This window comes from Toxoplasma gondii, chromosome XI, assembly GCF_000006565.2.
Source record: "Toxoplasma gondii ME49 chromosome XI, whole genome shotgun sequence".
Lineage (NCBI taxonomy): Eukaryota > Apicomplexa > Conoidasida > Eucoccidiorida > Sarcocystidae > Toxoplasma > Toxoplasma gondii.
This window is the reverse complement of record NC_031479.1, coordinates 2,933,752-2,950,049: the sequence shown is the minus strand read 5'-3', so window position 1 is coordinate 2,950,049 and position 16,298 is coordinate 2,933,752. Positions and strand designations below refer to the sequence as shown.

Here is a 16,298-nt window from a genome sequence, read left to right as displayed (position 1 = left end):
CGGTTCGTGCGGCCGTCAAACAGCAGACCAGGACTTCCCTTTCTCGTGGGCAGTGTTCTGTTCCCTTAGAGAATCAAAGGACAAATCCCAGAGGCAGTCGTGGAGCTCAGAGAGTCCCTGTTTTCTACATTCGTGACTGGTTCCTCTGCTTGCTCTCTCCTCATATCGAGCCTTTCTCCCGAATCTTCGAAGCCTAGCTCGAGTGAGGGGAATCTCTTGCGTCGAAAAAGCAGTGACTTCTAGATTCGTTAACGGTCTACAGTGCTAACCTCGCGATACTGGGACACGTCTCTATCTGTGTCTGTCTTTCACACTCTTCGCTGCGTCTGGTAAGCTCTGTCACTATTCCCATTTCAACAGAGGCGTCCCCCTTCACGCGCTGAAGAGATGGGTTCAGTAGGTTTCCCTAGGTGCTCAAAAAAATCCGGTGATGTTTACGCATTTTTTCAGAGCAACACAGAGAGGCACGGAACAGAAAAAAAAGGGTAACACCAATGCGCCAGATAGTTTGTGTCCGTAGCCTTTACCTGTGCATGCGATCCCTGTCGATCTAGAACTTTCGTTTCGTTTTCCCTTTTTCTAGCATCAAAAACTCCGGACGTCCCGTCCTTATTCAAGAGCCTGCGTGCGGAACTCTGCACCGCTTTTACTCACGCTCAAGTCACCCGTGCCAACTGTACTGGGCCCTCCAATAAGAACAAACGGGTACACGACGTACCATTCGTAAACTCTTTTGAATCCAAAGGAGCGGAAAGCTAAGTAAAAAAAAAGCTAGTTCCCGCGCGTGCACGGCTCTGTTTCCGCTGCTGGGACAGTCCCCGTTACCTCTCTCTTGATATCCCCGCCTGTCAAACTCGAAACGTTTTTCCCTGACCGAGACAGAGGCATCCGTCTCGACCTCGGCTGCGTGTTGCGCGACAGCTGCATCGCGTAAACACCCTGAGTTAAAAGGAGGTGGCGACACAAAACATCACACGGCACTTTTTGTGAGAACACTTCTGCATGCTTCTTCTAACGGCCTCTTCGAGCAAGAGTTGCCAGTAAACACCTACAAATTTACATGTATATGCATATATAAATAAACACGAGTGTTGCGCATATGGCTTTCTGCTTGGGGTCCCGCCAAACCTCCTATGTGCATCGTTTAAACACAGTCATGAAGACAACGGATGTGCAGATACGCATCAGAATCGGTTTTCAACCACACTACCCTAAACTCTCCTCCCCCTCTGACTATACGCAGAGCGTTTTATGTTGAACCGTAAACCCTCGATCACGAGACCGCAGCAGAGTGGTCGATGAAACTGCACGTGCTTCATTTTCTTTTCACAACGCGTTTCATTTTATTGGATCCCGAAGAAAACACAAAGTTGCGGCGTGGTTTTATCGTGGATATGAATCTGCTACTGCGTCTCCACTTCCGTGTGTCTTCTGTGCTTACATGGTCACAAGAGAAGGCGACCATGTCCTCATGACTCACGAGAACCCAAGGCCAGCCTAAGGGGCAGACGCACACAGACACGCCGGAAATGATTTGAAAGATGAAAACCAAAATTATTTCCAGTTACCCTGGCTAAAAATTGTAGTGAGAGTCCTCAGAAAAGTCGCAAAAATCGACGCGGAAACGACTGAACACGATTGCAACGAGTGCACGCATTAAAAGCCAGTTCGAATCGAAAGATGCAAGGCACAACTACCCAAAGTCACCGCTCATCTCAAAACGCATGCGCAACGCCTCTATATAATGCAAAGAGATGTAGTTGTTACCCCGTACATTCCCAAGCAAACGTCACTTGTATGTCAGCATAAACATATATACATTGTGTTATATATGCACATGCACTGCCGAAGTAATGTAACACAGAAGACACTCGCATATTTCATACAACTATACACGTATGAATCTTTACATAGATTTATAAATATGTACAGATAGATATATATAACTTCTAGTATCGCTTTGGAAAACGATGTGTGTGAAGATACACATGCATTCCTCATGGGACCCATGATCTGGATTTTCACATCGACCGGCAAACACTCTTTGCTTCTTACAACTTCCCGCGCACACACCCACAAGCGCAGTTCTTCTCGCGTTGGCGTCAGACCTGAGGTATCTTTCCAGTCCTTTGCTTGGCGTCAAAACACGGCTGCGACTGTATATAAGCCGCTCTCCAGCACCGCCACATACACCCGAAACGGCTTCTGCAGGCGTATGCATGTATATATATATATATATAGAGAGAGAGAGAGAGAGAGTTATATTTATGTATGCATGTATGTTTATATATACACATATATCTAACATAAATGCGTATGCGGCGACACCGTCTCGGTGTGTCTCCGTGTTTCTTTTCCCCTCCAGAATTCCTTTTCTTCTACGCAGCGTGTGCTCTGCTCACCGAGACTGAAGGAAGCCGGAGAACAGTCGAAGACCATGAGGGGGGCAGTGAATTTCCATCGCCAGAGAAACAGTTTCGCGTCGGAGCCGAGCGAGAGGAGCAGATCGTCCTCTCGGCTGGCATCCACAGCCACGATCGATGTCAAGTGCCCCAAGAAAGTGTGCTGAAAAGGAAAGCCACAAATTCAAACAACTGCTTCAAACCACACCAGACTTCAACTTGTCGAGCCTCCTAAATATGCATCTCCGAATGCATGGAAACATTTGCATACACCTATAGACAAACATACAGCATATATATATATATATATATATATAGTTCCATGTGTGTCTCGGCATGTATGCAGAGATAGAAGCTGTAAGATGACATGACACTGAGCGTTCAAAGGCGTGCAGCTTCTTACAGTCTTTCTTCATCTTTGCACCCTCTCTGCCTTGTTGTCTTTTTCACAAAGGAGTCGTTTCGAGACGTCTTTTTCTTCTCTGGCCTCACCACGGGAGATGCGCGATCGATGGGCATGACTGGGTTCTTCGTTGGGTCGAAGTTGTCGGCGTCCCAGCTGCCGCCCTCTGCGGCGTCGTCGCAGAGGGCGTCTTCATCCCAGGGTGGCAGATCCTCGAGCTCTGCGTCCTCTTCTTTGCTCTGGCATTCTCGCTTGCGGCGAACTTCCTCGGCATGTCTCTGCCGTTCTTTGCTGTGTTGGAGAATCGAGGCAGAGGCGTCGTAGACCGCGATCCGGTTTGCGGAGCTGTCCTCGCAAACGAGCACGAACGAGTTGCGGAAAAGCTTCGCCAGCGCGAAGTGTTTCGGCGCCTCCCGTCTGTATGCCACGAACTTGTGCACCAAGTTCTTACGCGACGCCGCCCAGCTGAAGAACAGAGAAGCGGAAACCATTGCTCTCAGGGGGCGGCGGAGACGCGAAGGCGGAGAAGACGAAGAAGAACAAGACGGGAAGGAGGAGGGAAGGCAGAAGAGGGAGGAGAACAGTCAAGTGAAGAAGGAGAACAAGGAGGGAACGGAGAAGCAGGAGGGGAAGAGGAGAAGAAGAGAAAGGAAAGGAACAAGACGGAAGAGAGGAACCGGAAGGAGATGGAGAAGAGAGAGAAAAGGAAGGATGCGAAGAGCAAGGCATCCAGGAAGACTCAAAAGAAGGAACGGAAGAGACGGCTCAAAAAAAAGATGGAGAGACAGTGAAGGACTTATCGCTCTGAGAGAGAGAGGCGACACAGTCGCGCCCTCAGGGTCTCTCTTCCAAAAAAGAGATGGAGAGCGGAAAAACACCACGTTTCCTTCTTCCGGAGGGCGACAAAAGGGAGGAGCGAGTGGAGGCGGCGAGAGATCTGAGGCAATGGCGATAAGACGGAAAGCGAGGAGTCCAGAACAAGGAAGGACTCGCGTCAAGACATCTACGAAGAGAAACTCTGTGGTGTCGCGAACCTGGCGGGAATGCTGCGTTTTCAACAAGACACCAAAGAAGAATTTGACAAGCGACGATTCTTCCAGGAAAGCCCACAGTCCGCGAATCGTTGAACACAGCACACTCCGTGTGTAGGTACACCTAAGGATTTCCACGGGACGCCCCTCTCAGCTTTCCCGGCGAGACTGTCTATCGGGTTTCTCTCTCGTCCGTCGAACCGCTTTTCGCGCCTTTCGACATCATTTAAGTCTCTCAATTGTTCCAGTCCCTCCAGAGAAGAGACGCGTTCGAGCTGTCTTCTCTTCTGTAGACAACGAACCCGTAGTTCTCTTTGAATTCTCGGCTGCATGCGCCGCGCAGATCCACGAGGTAGAAGTAGCGAAAGCGCGAGATGCAGTCTCCCATCACGCACCTGAACGCCAAAGAACAGACACCTCATTGGCAGAAGCCATCCAGAAAAACGCTCGCGAAAACAAACGAACGTCAGAGTTGCATGCGCAAGAAGTCTCGAGTCGAAAGTCGTTCCCCAGATTCTCTTCACAGGCAGCTTCTTTCGCACTCCTCTAAGTGCGTCTGTCTCGGGCTCCTCAATGGCGACAAAACGAATAGCTGTCTACTTTTTGTGACGCGGTTTCATAAGACGCTTCGGCCTGAAGCAGACGCAGACACCCGCGGCCGGGACCGTTCCTCGACCGTCTTCTCCTTCCTCGTGTTTGCATGTTCTGCACTGCATTTTCTCTCTTCCTTTGTCGCTTCTCTCGCGCGTCTCGAGTGACAGGCGAGAAGGGGGGCTCTGTTCATCTTCGCGCCATCTCCTTTTCTGCCTCTCTCCCCACCTTGACGGTCTCCGTTGCTCTGAGACATGGCCTGCACCTGGTTGTAAGTCTGCAGTAACTTGCACCTCAACTCTATTCTGCTGCTCTTTCTGAGGAGACTATCCTGCGAGTTCGACTACGTGGTTACATTTGAGAAATCCTCCCTTCTTCCTCTTCGTTCCGACTTGGCGCGCTTCCTCTCGCTCTGTCTGCCCGGTCTGTCTCACCATCTTCCCGCTTTCTCTTTCACTTATTTACATCATTCGCGGTGTCTCCCCTTCGGGTCTTTTTCTCCTTCCCGTCGTCTACCGGTGTCGACGCCCGTCTCTCCCACCGTTTCTGCCTCGTCTCTGTCTCGTTTCCGACATCGCTGTCCCCTGTCTGGAACCCGAGTGCTCGCAAGAATACTTCATGACTAAGGTGTTCAGACTGACAGAAGGAAGGTGCCGTCGAAGTCAACGACGACCATCGAGTTCGCCTCCAAGCTTTTCCAGAGAGGAATGCAAAAGAATCTCTGCAGATCGGCGTAGGCGTCGCAGCCTAAAGAAGAACGCAGCGCAAATTCTTTTCTGCAATTCTGGCAACCCTCGGCTTCCAGTCTTTCTTCTTTTCCTCGTCTTCTCTCCTTCCCTCTGCCTGTTTGTCTCTGTCGTCGTCTCTCTCGCTTCTTCTCTCTTTCTTCCCCTGTCTTTCTTCTTCTCTCTTGCTTCTTCTCTCTCTCTTCTTCCCCCTTTCTCCCTCTCTCTTTCGTTTTCTCTGGTTCTCCTCTTTGTCGTTTTTAAGTTGCGGTTGTCTCCTCCAGATGAACTACCTTTGAAAGTGATCGCATGTAAACTGCTCTTGATCACACCGTCTTCCACTGGTATCCTTGCCTTGTCTGCTTTCTGCCTTCGCGGTGCCTGCCGCCTACTGACTTCTATCTCGTGTCTGCTTGTTTTCTTTGTTTCCCCTCTGCGTTCTCTTCTCCTTCTCTTCTTCTTTTGTTTGCCTTTCGCTCTCGGGCTTGCTTTGGTGTACCCCGTTCCTCGCTCTTTCCTTCGTTTTCTGACCCAGAGAAATCACCATGCCGACGCCTCCGCCTCCAGCGAAAATGCGTCCTCCCTCTGTCAGAGATCTCCGAGAGGCGCGAAGAGGGTGGCGACTGACGAAGAAAGTTGTAGAACTGTGAGAAGCTCTGTGAGGCGCGAATTGCGAGGGCGAGACGCGTTCGCCGCCGAGACATTTGAGGGAGTCGCTTCCCCACCGAACGATCTGGAGGAAGCACGCAAGTCCGCAAGAGGAAGATTGCCAAGAACGAGTCCGACTTCGACTAGAACGCTCGGTCTTCCTCATTTGAAGTTCCAGTAGGAGGGAAGAAAATCGATTCCAAAGTCGCGAGTTTTCTGCAATTCGAAGTCCACAGCCTAACATGCGAACTGCGCGCGCGGAAGATCGAAAAAACCCGAGACAGAGCCGCACCTTCCTTTCAGCTGGCTGTACAGCCGGCTGCTTTCAGCGGCTATGCAGAGCCCCGCAGTCGAGAGGAGGAGAACGAGAGATCCGAACTGCGGCCATCGCCTACCAAGGACGAACGCATTATTCTTTGAGTGCGTAAGTCGGTGGCATGAGCAGAAGAAAAGAGCACGACGTCAGGAAGGCGTGAAGCAGACGCGAGAGGAAGGCAGTCGAGGCGAAACAGGACGGGTGAAGAGAAGCGAAAGACACGGCGACGAAGAACAGGAAAAGAAGACGACAGCGAGGAGAACAGGTGGAGACGCGGAACACAGCTTTCTCTCTCCAGAGTCTTCAACAAGGACGGGCGACGCGACCGCACGGAGGCACGAAGCTCGACGAAGAAGAAAACAAGAAAACAGAGACCGGTTCCCGAGAAGAGACGAGACCGACTCTGGACAGAACGCGAAGGCCCACCAGGGAAGCACGAGCAGAAGGGAGGACGCGACCTAGAACTGTGTGAAATGTTTTATTTAGGATTCACCTCGACACTCTGCTGCATCCGTCTGTATATGCGCGGTTGGACTGTCGTTTCCAGAGGGGAAAGAGAGAAGCTACTTTTGCATTTCCTAGATTCGATTATGTTTTTGTTTCGTTGGTTGTCCGGGGCCCTACGGACACCGTGAGTGAGGCACACACCCACCGCGGCGAATCTTCCACGAGGGTGCTTTTGTAGCGGCGAGATGTCACGTGAGATCGGCAAAAAAAAGCGCCTCTAGATTTCCCCTATAAAAACAGGAAGACGTATCCGTTTCGATCCTTACTTCGTTCATCCCGAAGACTGCGTAGGTACACGTTGGACTGATGCTGACGCAAGAGCAAGCGTCATCGCCGTAGGCCGCGAAGAGGACGAACAGTCCAAGGAGAGTCGTGCAGAGACAGCTCGCTTCCTCCTCTTTCTTCTCCGTTTTTTTTCTTTTGAACATTCGCAAAGGCAAAAGCGGCGCAAGCAGTGTCCGCATGCGGCGCCAATCTCGAAGCCGCATCTCGACTTTGCTCTCCACTTCCCCGTTCTCCAAGCATCCCTCGACCTCCGTCTCCGTCTGCCCCGTTCCTCGTCCTCCCCTGCTGCGACCTCCTTTCGCCTTTCTTCCAGTTTCTTCGCTCTCCCCGCCGTCACTTCTCCTCCCCGCCGTCGCTTTTCCTCCGCGACGAATTCCGTTCGCGTAAGTCTCGTCTGCGTTCCCTTCTGGCCCTTCCGCCCCTCTGGGCTCCCTCTCTCGTCGGTCTTCTTGCCTCGCCTTGCTCTCCCTCTCCTCCCTCTCCTCCGCAGTTTCTTGCACCTTCTTCTTCTCGCTCTCTTGGCAGTAGCAGTGCGGATGCAGAGGCGGAGGCCGTGTGACGGCTGTCGGATGAAGAGAGTTCCAGAGGACGCTATAGGCTACGCGCCGCGTTTTCTCCGCCGCGTTTTTCACGCTCGCGAAACTCTCTGTTCCCGGCATGGCCTCGAGGAATCTCTTGACGCGCTGCCTGGAGAACGACGCGCGCTTTGCCTTCGCGGGAGACGCAAACAGAAGTGCGAGGGGCGGCGAGCACGGTGCAGAGACACCCGAGTCGCCAGACGGCTGCCCCTGGCGACCAAAGAGGTGAGCAGACACCCGCCCAAGCAAACTGCCAGCGACGACGCCGACGCCTGCATCCAAATCCACACTGAAAATCGGGTCGCCCAAGACAGCTGGAAGAATCAAATGCGGACGTGGTGGAGGAGGCGACCGCGGCGCCGGCGCGGTCTGCTGACAGACCGTCAAACGCATGCAGGTGCGAGTTGCGCCTCTGCCTCGCGACTCTCCAGGCTTCTTCACACCGCATCTCTCCTCCTTCGCGCCGCAGCTCTCCTTCTCCAGGAGAGAAGTGGACGTCTCTCCCAAACTCGAAGGCGCCAGCGCATCGGCGGAACCGCCCTTCTTCTTCCTCGGGGAGACCTTCACATTCTCTTCCGACCCCGCATCCGACGACGACTCACCAGGAGAACTCGACACTAAGTTCGAAGCGAAGCTCAAGGCTGCCTTGGCAGCTGAGTTAGCTCGCAGATCTGCGTTTCTCTCTTTTCTCTTCGAGAGTTCGTCGCGAACAGGAGTGCGTTCCTTCGGTGCCCCCTTCGCGGCGCCTTTCGTCGAGACAAGAGAACGCGGTGAGGCGACCGAGGGTGCGGATCTGTCGGGCATCCGCTGGCTTGTCGATGGAGGCAGCGGCGGGAGAGAACGTGAGTGCTGGCCGCGCTGCGGAGAGACGCGCTGCGGAGAGACGCGCTGCGGGGAGACGCGCTGCGGAGAAGGCTCTCCCCCCGTTTTCTCTCGAGGATCCGCGCCCCCATGGCGAACCACCGAAGGCACGACAAGCGCAGGCGGCCGCTGCCGCTTCATGCTGGGCCTCTCGTTCGCTCGCGGTTGTCTGTACACTGAAGAAGCCCCAGAGGGAGAAGAGAGAGTCTCTATCGACTTGCGAGGCGAGTGGACAGAAGACGAAGCGGACGAAGCAGACGAAGAAGACGAAGAAGGGGAAGAAGACGAACAGGAAGAAGATGAACAGCGAGAAGAACTCGAGGAGAGAGAAGAAAGAGGGGGAGACCTGAGGAAGAGAGAAGTGGGGTCGAAGGAAGCAAGCGAGAGGCGTCGAGACTGCGCCTCCAGAAAGACCTTCGTCTCAAGAGCTGTGTCAGGAGAGGTAGAGTCGAGCGGCTCTGCAGCTACGCTGGGGCTTCCAGGCAGCGAAGAAAACAGTGTCGTTTCGTAGCGAATCGGAGGCGAGGTGACAGCTGCGTCAGGTGTACAGACACCTGGCTCAGGCTCAAAGCTGGTCGCTGCAAGGCGTTTCTTCTCTCTCAGCAACGCAGCCTCTCCCCTCGCGTCTCCGTCGAGAAAGACGGACAGTTCCCGAAGGCGTCCTGAGGGAAGAGCCGGCGGCTCTGTCTCCATAAGCGGCAAAGTTCTTCCTCTCAAAAAAGTTCAGGCAGGCGACGCGGGAGTCAACACACCAGCTCGAAGGCAAACGCCGTCCAGCAGCCTGTCGCGTGTCTCCGCAGAAGAAAAGGAGAAGGAGAAGGCGGTGCAGAAGGGAGTGGACTGTTCTTCTCTCTCCAGCGTGGAGTCTTCTTGGTCGATCGTTGTCGTGGACTTTGCGACAGAAGAGATCGGGACGGTCTTAGAAGCAGACCAGAAGGGTGTACTGAAATGTTCAAGGGACTCATCGGTGGCCTCCGTATCGTGATACTCACCCTGGTAGCCATGCGGAACCAGTTGGGGAGGGCAGAGGACGAGAAGGACACCGACACCCTCCAAGAGAGAGGCGATTCAGAGAGAAGGAGATCGAAAACGACGAAGAACCGAGAGGGGAGGAGGAGAAGAGCCAAGGCGAGTCTAAAAGCGAAGCGAAGGGAACCAGGAGACAGCAGAAAGAAGAGAGAAAGAGAGGGGGGAGAGACGGGAGGAACCCGAGAGACCTCGGATGGGCTCGGCCTGTCTCTCCCCTTTCGGAGGCGGGAGGGAAATTGACTTTCCTCGAGCTCAGCAAGCACGCAGGTGTCTCGACACCTGGGGAGGCATTCTCAGGGGCATCTTTACCTTGGTGGGTAACAAAGTGCGTTTGTCACTCCATACTTCTGGAGAACTTGAAATGCAGAGAAGGTTGTGTCTTTGAGAGAAAGCAGCGCGAGGAAGCCGGGAAGGAAAAGACAGGAGAGGAACGAGAGGAACAGCAGCGAAGTGACGGAAGCAAGTGAGCTGGTGAGAGAGGAAAGCAGGAACCAATACGGGAAGGTCAGTGGTCGTCAAGAGGTTTCTGCGAACCGGAGAGGCACCCAAACGTGTTAAAAGTTCAAACACCCAAAGGAAGAACACTGGAAAAGACAACTTTGCCCCATCAGTCACGCGACTTCTACGAATTGCGTTTTTGACGAGGAATCTTTTTCTATAAATACCGATACCCACACAGCGTGTTCAGAAAGAAAGAAGAACCGGAGGAAGAACATGCGAACTCCGAAAGTGGAAGAAACGCGGCCAAGCAGGGGTCTCTCCTGAGCCTGTCTTGCCCTTGGCGCCGTCCCCAACAGCTGTGGTGTTTCCAGCAGAGAGACAGACGGCGAACATAAGCGAAGTGAACTTGATCGAAAGTGTCTTTGAAAACAGTGAAGCATCTTGTCCACGTTCTCCTGGATTTCCTCAGAAACTCGCCACAAACTTCCCTGCGCTCCACCGCCTCTGTTGGGAACGGGGAAAGCCGTCAGAGAGGCAGTGCGCGAGACACGGAAAAAGGAGTGTTGGTGGCGAAGAAAACAAGTCGTTTCCGGGCAATCTCCCTCCCGCGAATTTTCGTTTCCTACTCGAAACAACAAGGATTGTCCGAAGCTGCTGAATTCAGGAAAGTTTCGGTTTCCTTGCGAACAGTCGACAAATACGCGTGCATGCGTGCTCGCGCACACTCTCATCTCGCAAGAACGACGCTTTCTCATCCGCTGTGTTCAAGTCCCGTTTCTGTCAAGTTCAGTGCAGTCTATGTGTTTTTCGTCGCCAGAGGTTCTGTTTTCTTTTCAGACCTCTTTGCGGGGGCAACAGGCAGCAGCTGCCGCGTGGCGAGGCTGGCAGTGTCGTCAGGGTTCCGGCTGCTTCTACGAGGAACAGGCATCTTTTGCTTCGAGGAGCTACCTCCCAAACCGTACTGCCGGAGGGATTCCACGCTTATCCTAAGACAACATTGGTAGTGAAGGTAGACGACCTCGAAAACGTTTTTGTCATCGCAGCTGAAGGTGAACGACAAAGACTGCCGACTCTGGAAATATCGTCTCAGCGCTTGTACACAGCTCGCTAGGAATCTCGTGATTTGTCTTCTGCCTATGTGCCAAGCATGTGCACTCTACACAGACTACAGACGTTTCCCCGCGACTGTCAAATCAAGAGTTCAACAGCGAGGGTCGTCTCGCGCTCTTTCCACATTTGTCTGGCGGAGAAAGGTTGGGTGGAACCCGTTTCTGTTGAGCACGGTTGTGGCGGCGCGTTTCGGCACCAGCCTATCCCAACGGAGCAACGAATGCAGTTACGTGCTTCTGAATGGTACTGTTGAGAAGACTCAACCAACGCAAGAAAAGTAAGGGGGTTAGGACGGCTAAAAAAGGTACACAACACAACCGGTGTGTGGCATCGACTCGGACCCGCGCATGGTATAGTAAAGGGTTTGAAGCAAATAGCCACACGCTGTTTTTCGTTAGTTTCGGCTCACTTTCCAGTTGAAAAGGGTGCAACCTCGAGGGAGCGCCCCCTTTTGTGAGTCGCTTCCACTTCCACAGAAAGGCAATTCTCTGAACGTGGCAAATTCGGGTCTGGCGTGAGCTCTCGGCTCCCACAGTCGGTTGTGCGCGTTGGATATGGTGATCCCGTTGTGCCAGCAGAGTCGCAAATTTCAGCCTCGTCCTTCGAGGTCTGAAATGCGGCATGGAAGGAACACAAACTGGTGGTGTGTGAGATTCCAGATTGTAAAAACGAGGGATAGAAAGAAAGCGATGGAAAAGTGGAAAAGGCAGGTGGAGCAGGGCTATCCAGTCTCAGCAGCGGCAGTTGTCGGGTTGGTGTGTACTTGAGACTGGAAAAGGTCTTCCTCGTCAGAAGCAAGACGGCCGTTCGAAATCTAAATCCACCTCATTCTTTCGACTGCTCACTCACAAGAATAGATAGCCGCAGGATTGCCAGAATCTTCTAAATTCCAGTTCTGTGAAACGGCTTCGAGAGGCACTTCTTCGGCGCAACGCCGGTGACACCCCGCGTTACAGAAGAATTTTCTCGCGACAAAAACCACTACTGTGGCAACTTCGACACAAGCAGGTTGAAACACCACTTGGTTTCCACGGAGTGCTGTGGCCAGCGAGAAACGCCGACGTCGCAAAAGCAGAATTACGCGGTTACCTCCCTCGATTTCTTCAGTGTTCCACGCCCCCGAAGTTATACGCGGCGACTGGGTCGTTCGAAATATCGGTTTCTCTTCACACAAAGGCGGGCAATGGCAACTGGCACAAATGTTTTTCCTGTCCGTGGCGGGCGCCGATGCGCCTTGGTCTGCGTTCTCTTTTATGAACCCAAACAGTCCTTTCACTCTTTTATCATTCCCCCCATTCCGGTACTTCCGTCGTTTCTTCCCTCTTCTGTTTCGAGTCTCTTTGTGCGCTGAAACATAAGGCAAACACGAGTCTCCGGCGCATCTGCACTGCCACGCAGTTCGCGCCTCGGAACTTCAGGCTTTCCCCCTGACAACCCTCCCCCCTTGTTCCCCCCTCAGTGCGTAGTTCGACGCTGCTCGATTGAATCAGCAGCGAACCGAACCGTCTCTTTCCGTCTGAGGTGCAGTTGCGCGCGAAAACCTCTACGAGTGATCTCCTGTGCCACCGAGTGACTTGCAGGTGCTCCTCCCGTCCTTCCTTGACTGCTTTTTTCCGAGAAGCATTTGTGCGGAAGAGCCAGATCTTTGCCTGTTGCCAACTTGTTCACTCGCTTCCTCTCCTTCGACCCTTCCTTCCTCGATTCGACAAAAGTGTCTTCGGTTCTCTCTCTCTCTCGCGCTAGCCCCTGCGTCTGCGCGGCCTTCTTCCACCTTTCTTCGTTTCAGAGTCGTGGCTGTTTCCATCTGTCAAGTTCCCCTCGAGTGTCTCTCCCAGACACTGCGTTTCCTCTAAACTGTCGCTTTCTTCTGGTGGCCCCGCGGTCGCGTTCTCGCTCTCTCGGCTGTTCCTCCGCGAACCATCCAACCCACCCGGGGAAGCGAAACTCGGCAAACGCGCTTCTCTCCACGCGTTCGCTGAGTGCCTCCGCCTCAACCTCAACCTCTTCCTTGCTCCGCTCTGTGGCGGCAGACCTGCCTCCCGGGGCTGATCCTCCTTCTCGCCACCAGACGCTTCTCCTTCACTCTCCTCCACGCGCCGTCGCTCCCTTCTCCGCGAGCGCAGCTGACGCGTTGGAGCTCTCGATGCCCGGACCCCAGGGGGGTCTTCCTCCTCTCCAGCTTCGGCTAGCTGCACGTCCTCGCTCTCACTCGCGGGTTCCTTCTTCACGTCAATTAACGCAAAGGCAGCCGCAAACTTGTCCTTGTCTCTCACCTCCAACATACCCTCCGACTGCAGACTCCGAGCAGGCGGCGCGGCGCGAGAAGGCGAGGAGCTCGCCTCGGAGGAAAGGACGGAAATCGGACTCGACGTGGAGACATCCAGAGCGCGTACGCCGGACCTAGAGGGAGCGTCCCGGCGTCCCTCCAAGCCGGGGCCTGTCTCCGTTGACTGTTGACTACTTCCGCTTTCGCTGTCCCCGTTTGGAACGGGTTGCCCATGTGTCTCCTCAGCCACTCTTGTCGCGTTCTCTTCTCGCCCCTCCGCGCTTCCCTGTTCCTCTCTGTCCTCGTGTTTCTTCATGTTCACGAGCTTCCGCTTCTTTGGTCGCCAGCCCACCTCCCGCGCCACCCATCGGAGGCACTCGTCCACTTCGTCCTCTTCTGCGACAGTCTCGCGCTCGCTGTCCTCTCCATGCGACTCTGCTCCTGGCGGTCCTGCGTCTGTTGTCGGATTCTCCTCGCTCCTCTCAGGGAGCACCTGGCGAGACGTTGTTTCCCCGGAAAGCGAAGGGGGTCGTCGTTCAGGCCCTCCCCACCGTTCCTGCCGTCCGTCGGCCCGACCGGAGAGTTTGAGTCCTGATGGTTCCACCTGCGAAGACGCAAGGTGGAACCCCGCCTCTCCCCTGATTCGTCCGTTCTTGGACGACGCCACCTCTGCGCCTTCCTCACGGTCTGTCTCGTCATCACATCCTTCTTTCGAGCTCGCTTCTCGATGTAGCGGAGTTTCTTTTGCATCCTTGTTCAGCCCCGAGGACGCCGCAGAGGCCGCAGGGTGTCCCGAGGATGCATGCATTTTCATCTGGTCCTCGAGTTCGCGCTCTAGCTCGCGAAGTCGCTTTTTCTTCGAATTCAGAAGCAGGCACATGCCGCGCAGAAGCCGGCGCTGCTGGCGCTCGCGAGTCGCAGCAGCTTCGGCGAGCTCGGCCGTGCATGCGTCGAGTGCAGCGGCGCACTTGTGCGAAGAATCGAAGAGCCGCTTTTGCTCTTGGAGCTGAAGCTGCTGGAGCAGCAGCGACGCAGTGAAAAGCTTCGTCGTTCCTGTCGCGGCAGGCAGCGCATGCAGGCGGATCGGGGCGGTCAGGTGCACGTACACCTCAGACGCGTCGCTGAGGCCCATGACTAGCGACAAGGCGTACGTCTGCGGTGTACGTACACCCCGAGCGGGTCGCCGCGAGTCCGCCTGCGAAACAGCTTCAGAAGCCGGATCTGCAGGCGCGGTTGTAAACTCACGTTCGCGTGAAAGTGCAGCGAGGGAAGACACGGAGAACCCAGTCGGAGAGGAAGTTGTGAAAACGGAAGAAGAGGCTGAGGGAAGACGGTTGGGAGTCCTGACAGGTGACAGCGCATTGCCGGGGGTGCACGACTGAGGATGACGGAGAGAAGAGACACTCAGGGATGTTGCGGAGTCCAGCTCGTTCTGCTCTCCCCTGTTTCGCCAGTCTCCGCCGCCTGCTGTGGGTCTCCGCGATCTTCGCCTCTCGGCAGACAACCTTTCAGAGACATCCTCGTCAGACGCCCCAGGTTCCACCGGGTGCAGCAGCAGCCGAACGCTCGACGCTCGATCCGAAGGCGAGCTTGAGAGAGTCACGTCAGAGTGGACTGAAGGCGAAGCAACGGGCGTCGATGTGCGGGGTCGAGAGACCGAGACAGGAGACAAAGGACCTGCCGATGTGGGGACGCCGCTGTCGCCGACGGACCATGTTGGATTCGTGAGAGCATAAAAGAGCCTCTCCCATGTTTCAGCGTTCCAAGACAGATGTGGATTCAGGTGTCTGTACAGCAGACGGCCCTCGAGGAACTCGCAGCCATCGAAAGCCAACAGGCCACACACCACGCCGCTTCCCGTCGCGGCGCTTCTCCGCGGCTCTCTTCTGTTTTCTCCAGACACCACAGTCTCCGAAAGACTTCCGTCTGGCCGCTGCCCTCTGCCGTCTTCTGTCCGCTTTCTGTGGCTGAAGTGCTTCCACCGAGTGCAACAGAAGAGCGACACGAGGGAGCCGGACTCCGCAACTTCTGTCGCTCGCCCTGTCTCTTGAGGTATGTTCCGGGATCCGCGAGCTTGCAGGGGAGACGCTTGTCCGTCTGTGCTGCTCGCTGCGCTCTCTGAGGGCAAGGCAGTCGTGGAACCTGCTTGAAACTCTCCTCGGCGCCATGAGGAAGTTACCGAAGGCGAAGCGGCCGACGGCGAGGCGGCAGAGCAGGCTTCATTCTGTCGCGTTTTCTTCGACGCGCGAGGAGTAGATTGCTCGAATTGAAGGTTTCCTCTGTTCGTTCCTGTGCACCTCAGAGAGTCTTGGCAGTTGCACAGCGTCGCTTCGAGGCGAGAGAAAAACAGCGGAAAGGGAGCCAGCGCGAAAATTCCAGGAGCCTCAGCAGGCGGGTCAACGCTCGCATTCCCTTCCGTCGGAAGAGGAACCCGCGCGGTTTGCTCCATGAGGACGTTTCTGGAGTTGAGAGGAAAATTAATGGGGAAGAAACGCGGGCGAAAAAAAGCAGCTGGTAAAGCTGCCACGACACCTGGCTGCCGCGACAGCTACTCAATCGACGGCGGTTTGCGCATGCACATGAGACTTTTGAGGGAACTCTTTCCTAAAAACGTGCCTTTGTGACTCGCATTCAGCAAAAACATGACGCCTATAGGCAGGCAGACACACCAAGGAGAAGGATAGGTGAGAAAAAGAAATTTTCAATTCTTGAGTCGACGCCGGACAAGTCCCGGAAGAAGGCAGCGTATTCAGTTGCATGCAACGAGCGTTTGTGGCGAGCACGGCCCTAGCCAAGATCTACTGACCTTTCACAAGTTCGGGATAAAGTGCGGTTATCCCCTACAGATCACGCGGCTTCTGTTACCATCCTCACGGACACTGTTCGCTTCTGTCTACGCCACTCTGGTCGCAAAGAAGAAATGCAGCGACGGGAATCTGTGTTGGAAATCGGCTTGCGGCCAAGAGTGCAAGGATTAATGTGCGTCTGAGCGCATCTAAATTGACACTCAGTTGAATTTGTTAGACGCGAGCTTCCTGATTACTTCAGGGACATCTTGGGCATTTGCTAGCAGCCAACATCTAGATAGAGAAGAACCACCGGCAT

The 16,298-nt window shown here is 54.5% G+C and overlaps 2 protein-coding genes across 2 annotated transcripts; both read right to left on the bottom strand.

Moving 5' to 3' along the window:
- Positions 1 to 390: 390 nt before the first annotated feature.
- Positions 391 to 10,435, bottom strand: TGME49_312840 (hypothetical protein). The gene is made up of 8 exons (XM_018782734.1): positions 6,890 to 10,435; positions 5,684 to 5,885; positions 5,069 to 5,174; positions 4,139 to 4,231; positions 2,895 to 3,270; positions 2,403 to 2,565; positions 1,442 to 1,497; positions 391 to 939 (listed from the first exon to the last, which is right to left on the bottom strand). Exons 1-8 carry the CDS (start codon positions 9,038 to 9,040, stop codon positions 772 to 774), a joined length of 3,315 nt encoding a protein of 1,104 aa, XP_018635459.1. The 5' UTR covers positions 9,041 to 10,435; the 3' UTR covers positions 391 to 771.
- Positions 10,436 to 11,665: 1,230 nt separating this feature from the next.
- Positions 11,666 to 15,932, bottom strand: TGME49_312830 (hypothetical protein). Its single transcript, XM_002364454.2, has one exon. It carries the CDS (start codon positions 15,640 to 15,642, stop codon positions 12,667 to 12,669), a length of 2,976 nt encoding a protein of 991 aa, XP_002364495.2. The 5' UTR covers positions 15,643 to 15,932; the 3' UTR covers positions 11,666 to 12,666.
- Positions 15,933 to 16,298: the final 366 nt, after the last annotated feature.

Bases quoted from the DNA above. Each gene is read 5' to 3' on its own strand.
- TGME49_312840 (XM_018782734.1), bottom strand. From the start codon at position 9,040: ATGGAGACAGAGCCGCCGGCTCTTCCCTCAGGACGCCTTCGGGAACTG. The intron at 5,175-5,683 runs GTCAGAAAACGA...GTTCTTCTTTAG, and splicing joins CGGCATGGTGATTTCTCTGG to GCTGCGACGCCTACGCCGAT. The intron at 940-1,441 runs GTAAGCACAGAA...CTTTTAACTCAG, and splicing joins TCGCCTTCTCTTGTGACCAT to GGTGTTTACGCGATGCAGCT.
- TGME49_312830 (XM_002364454.2), bottom strand. From the start codon at position 15,642: ATGGAGCAAACCGCGCGGGTTCCTCTTCCGACGGAAGGGAATGCGAGC.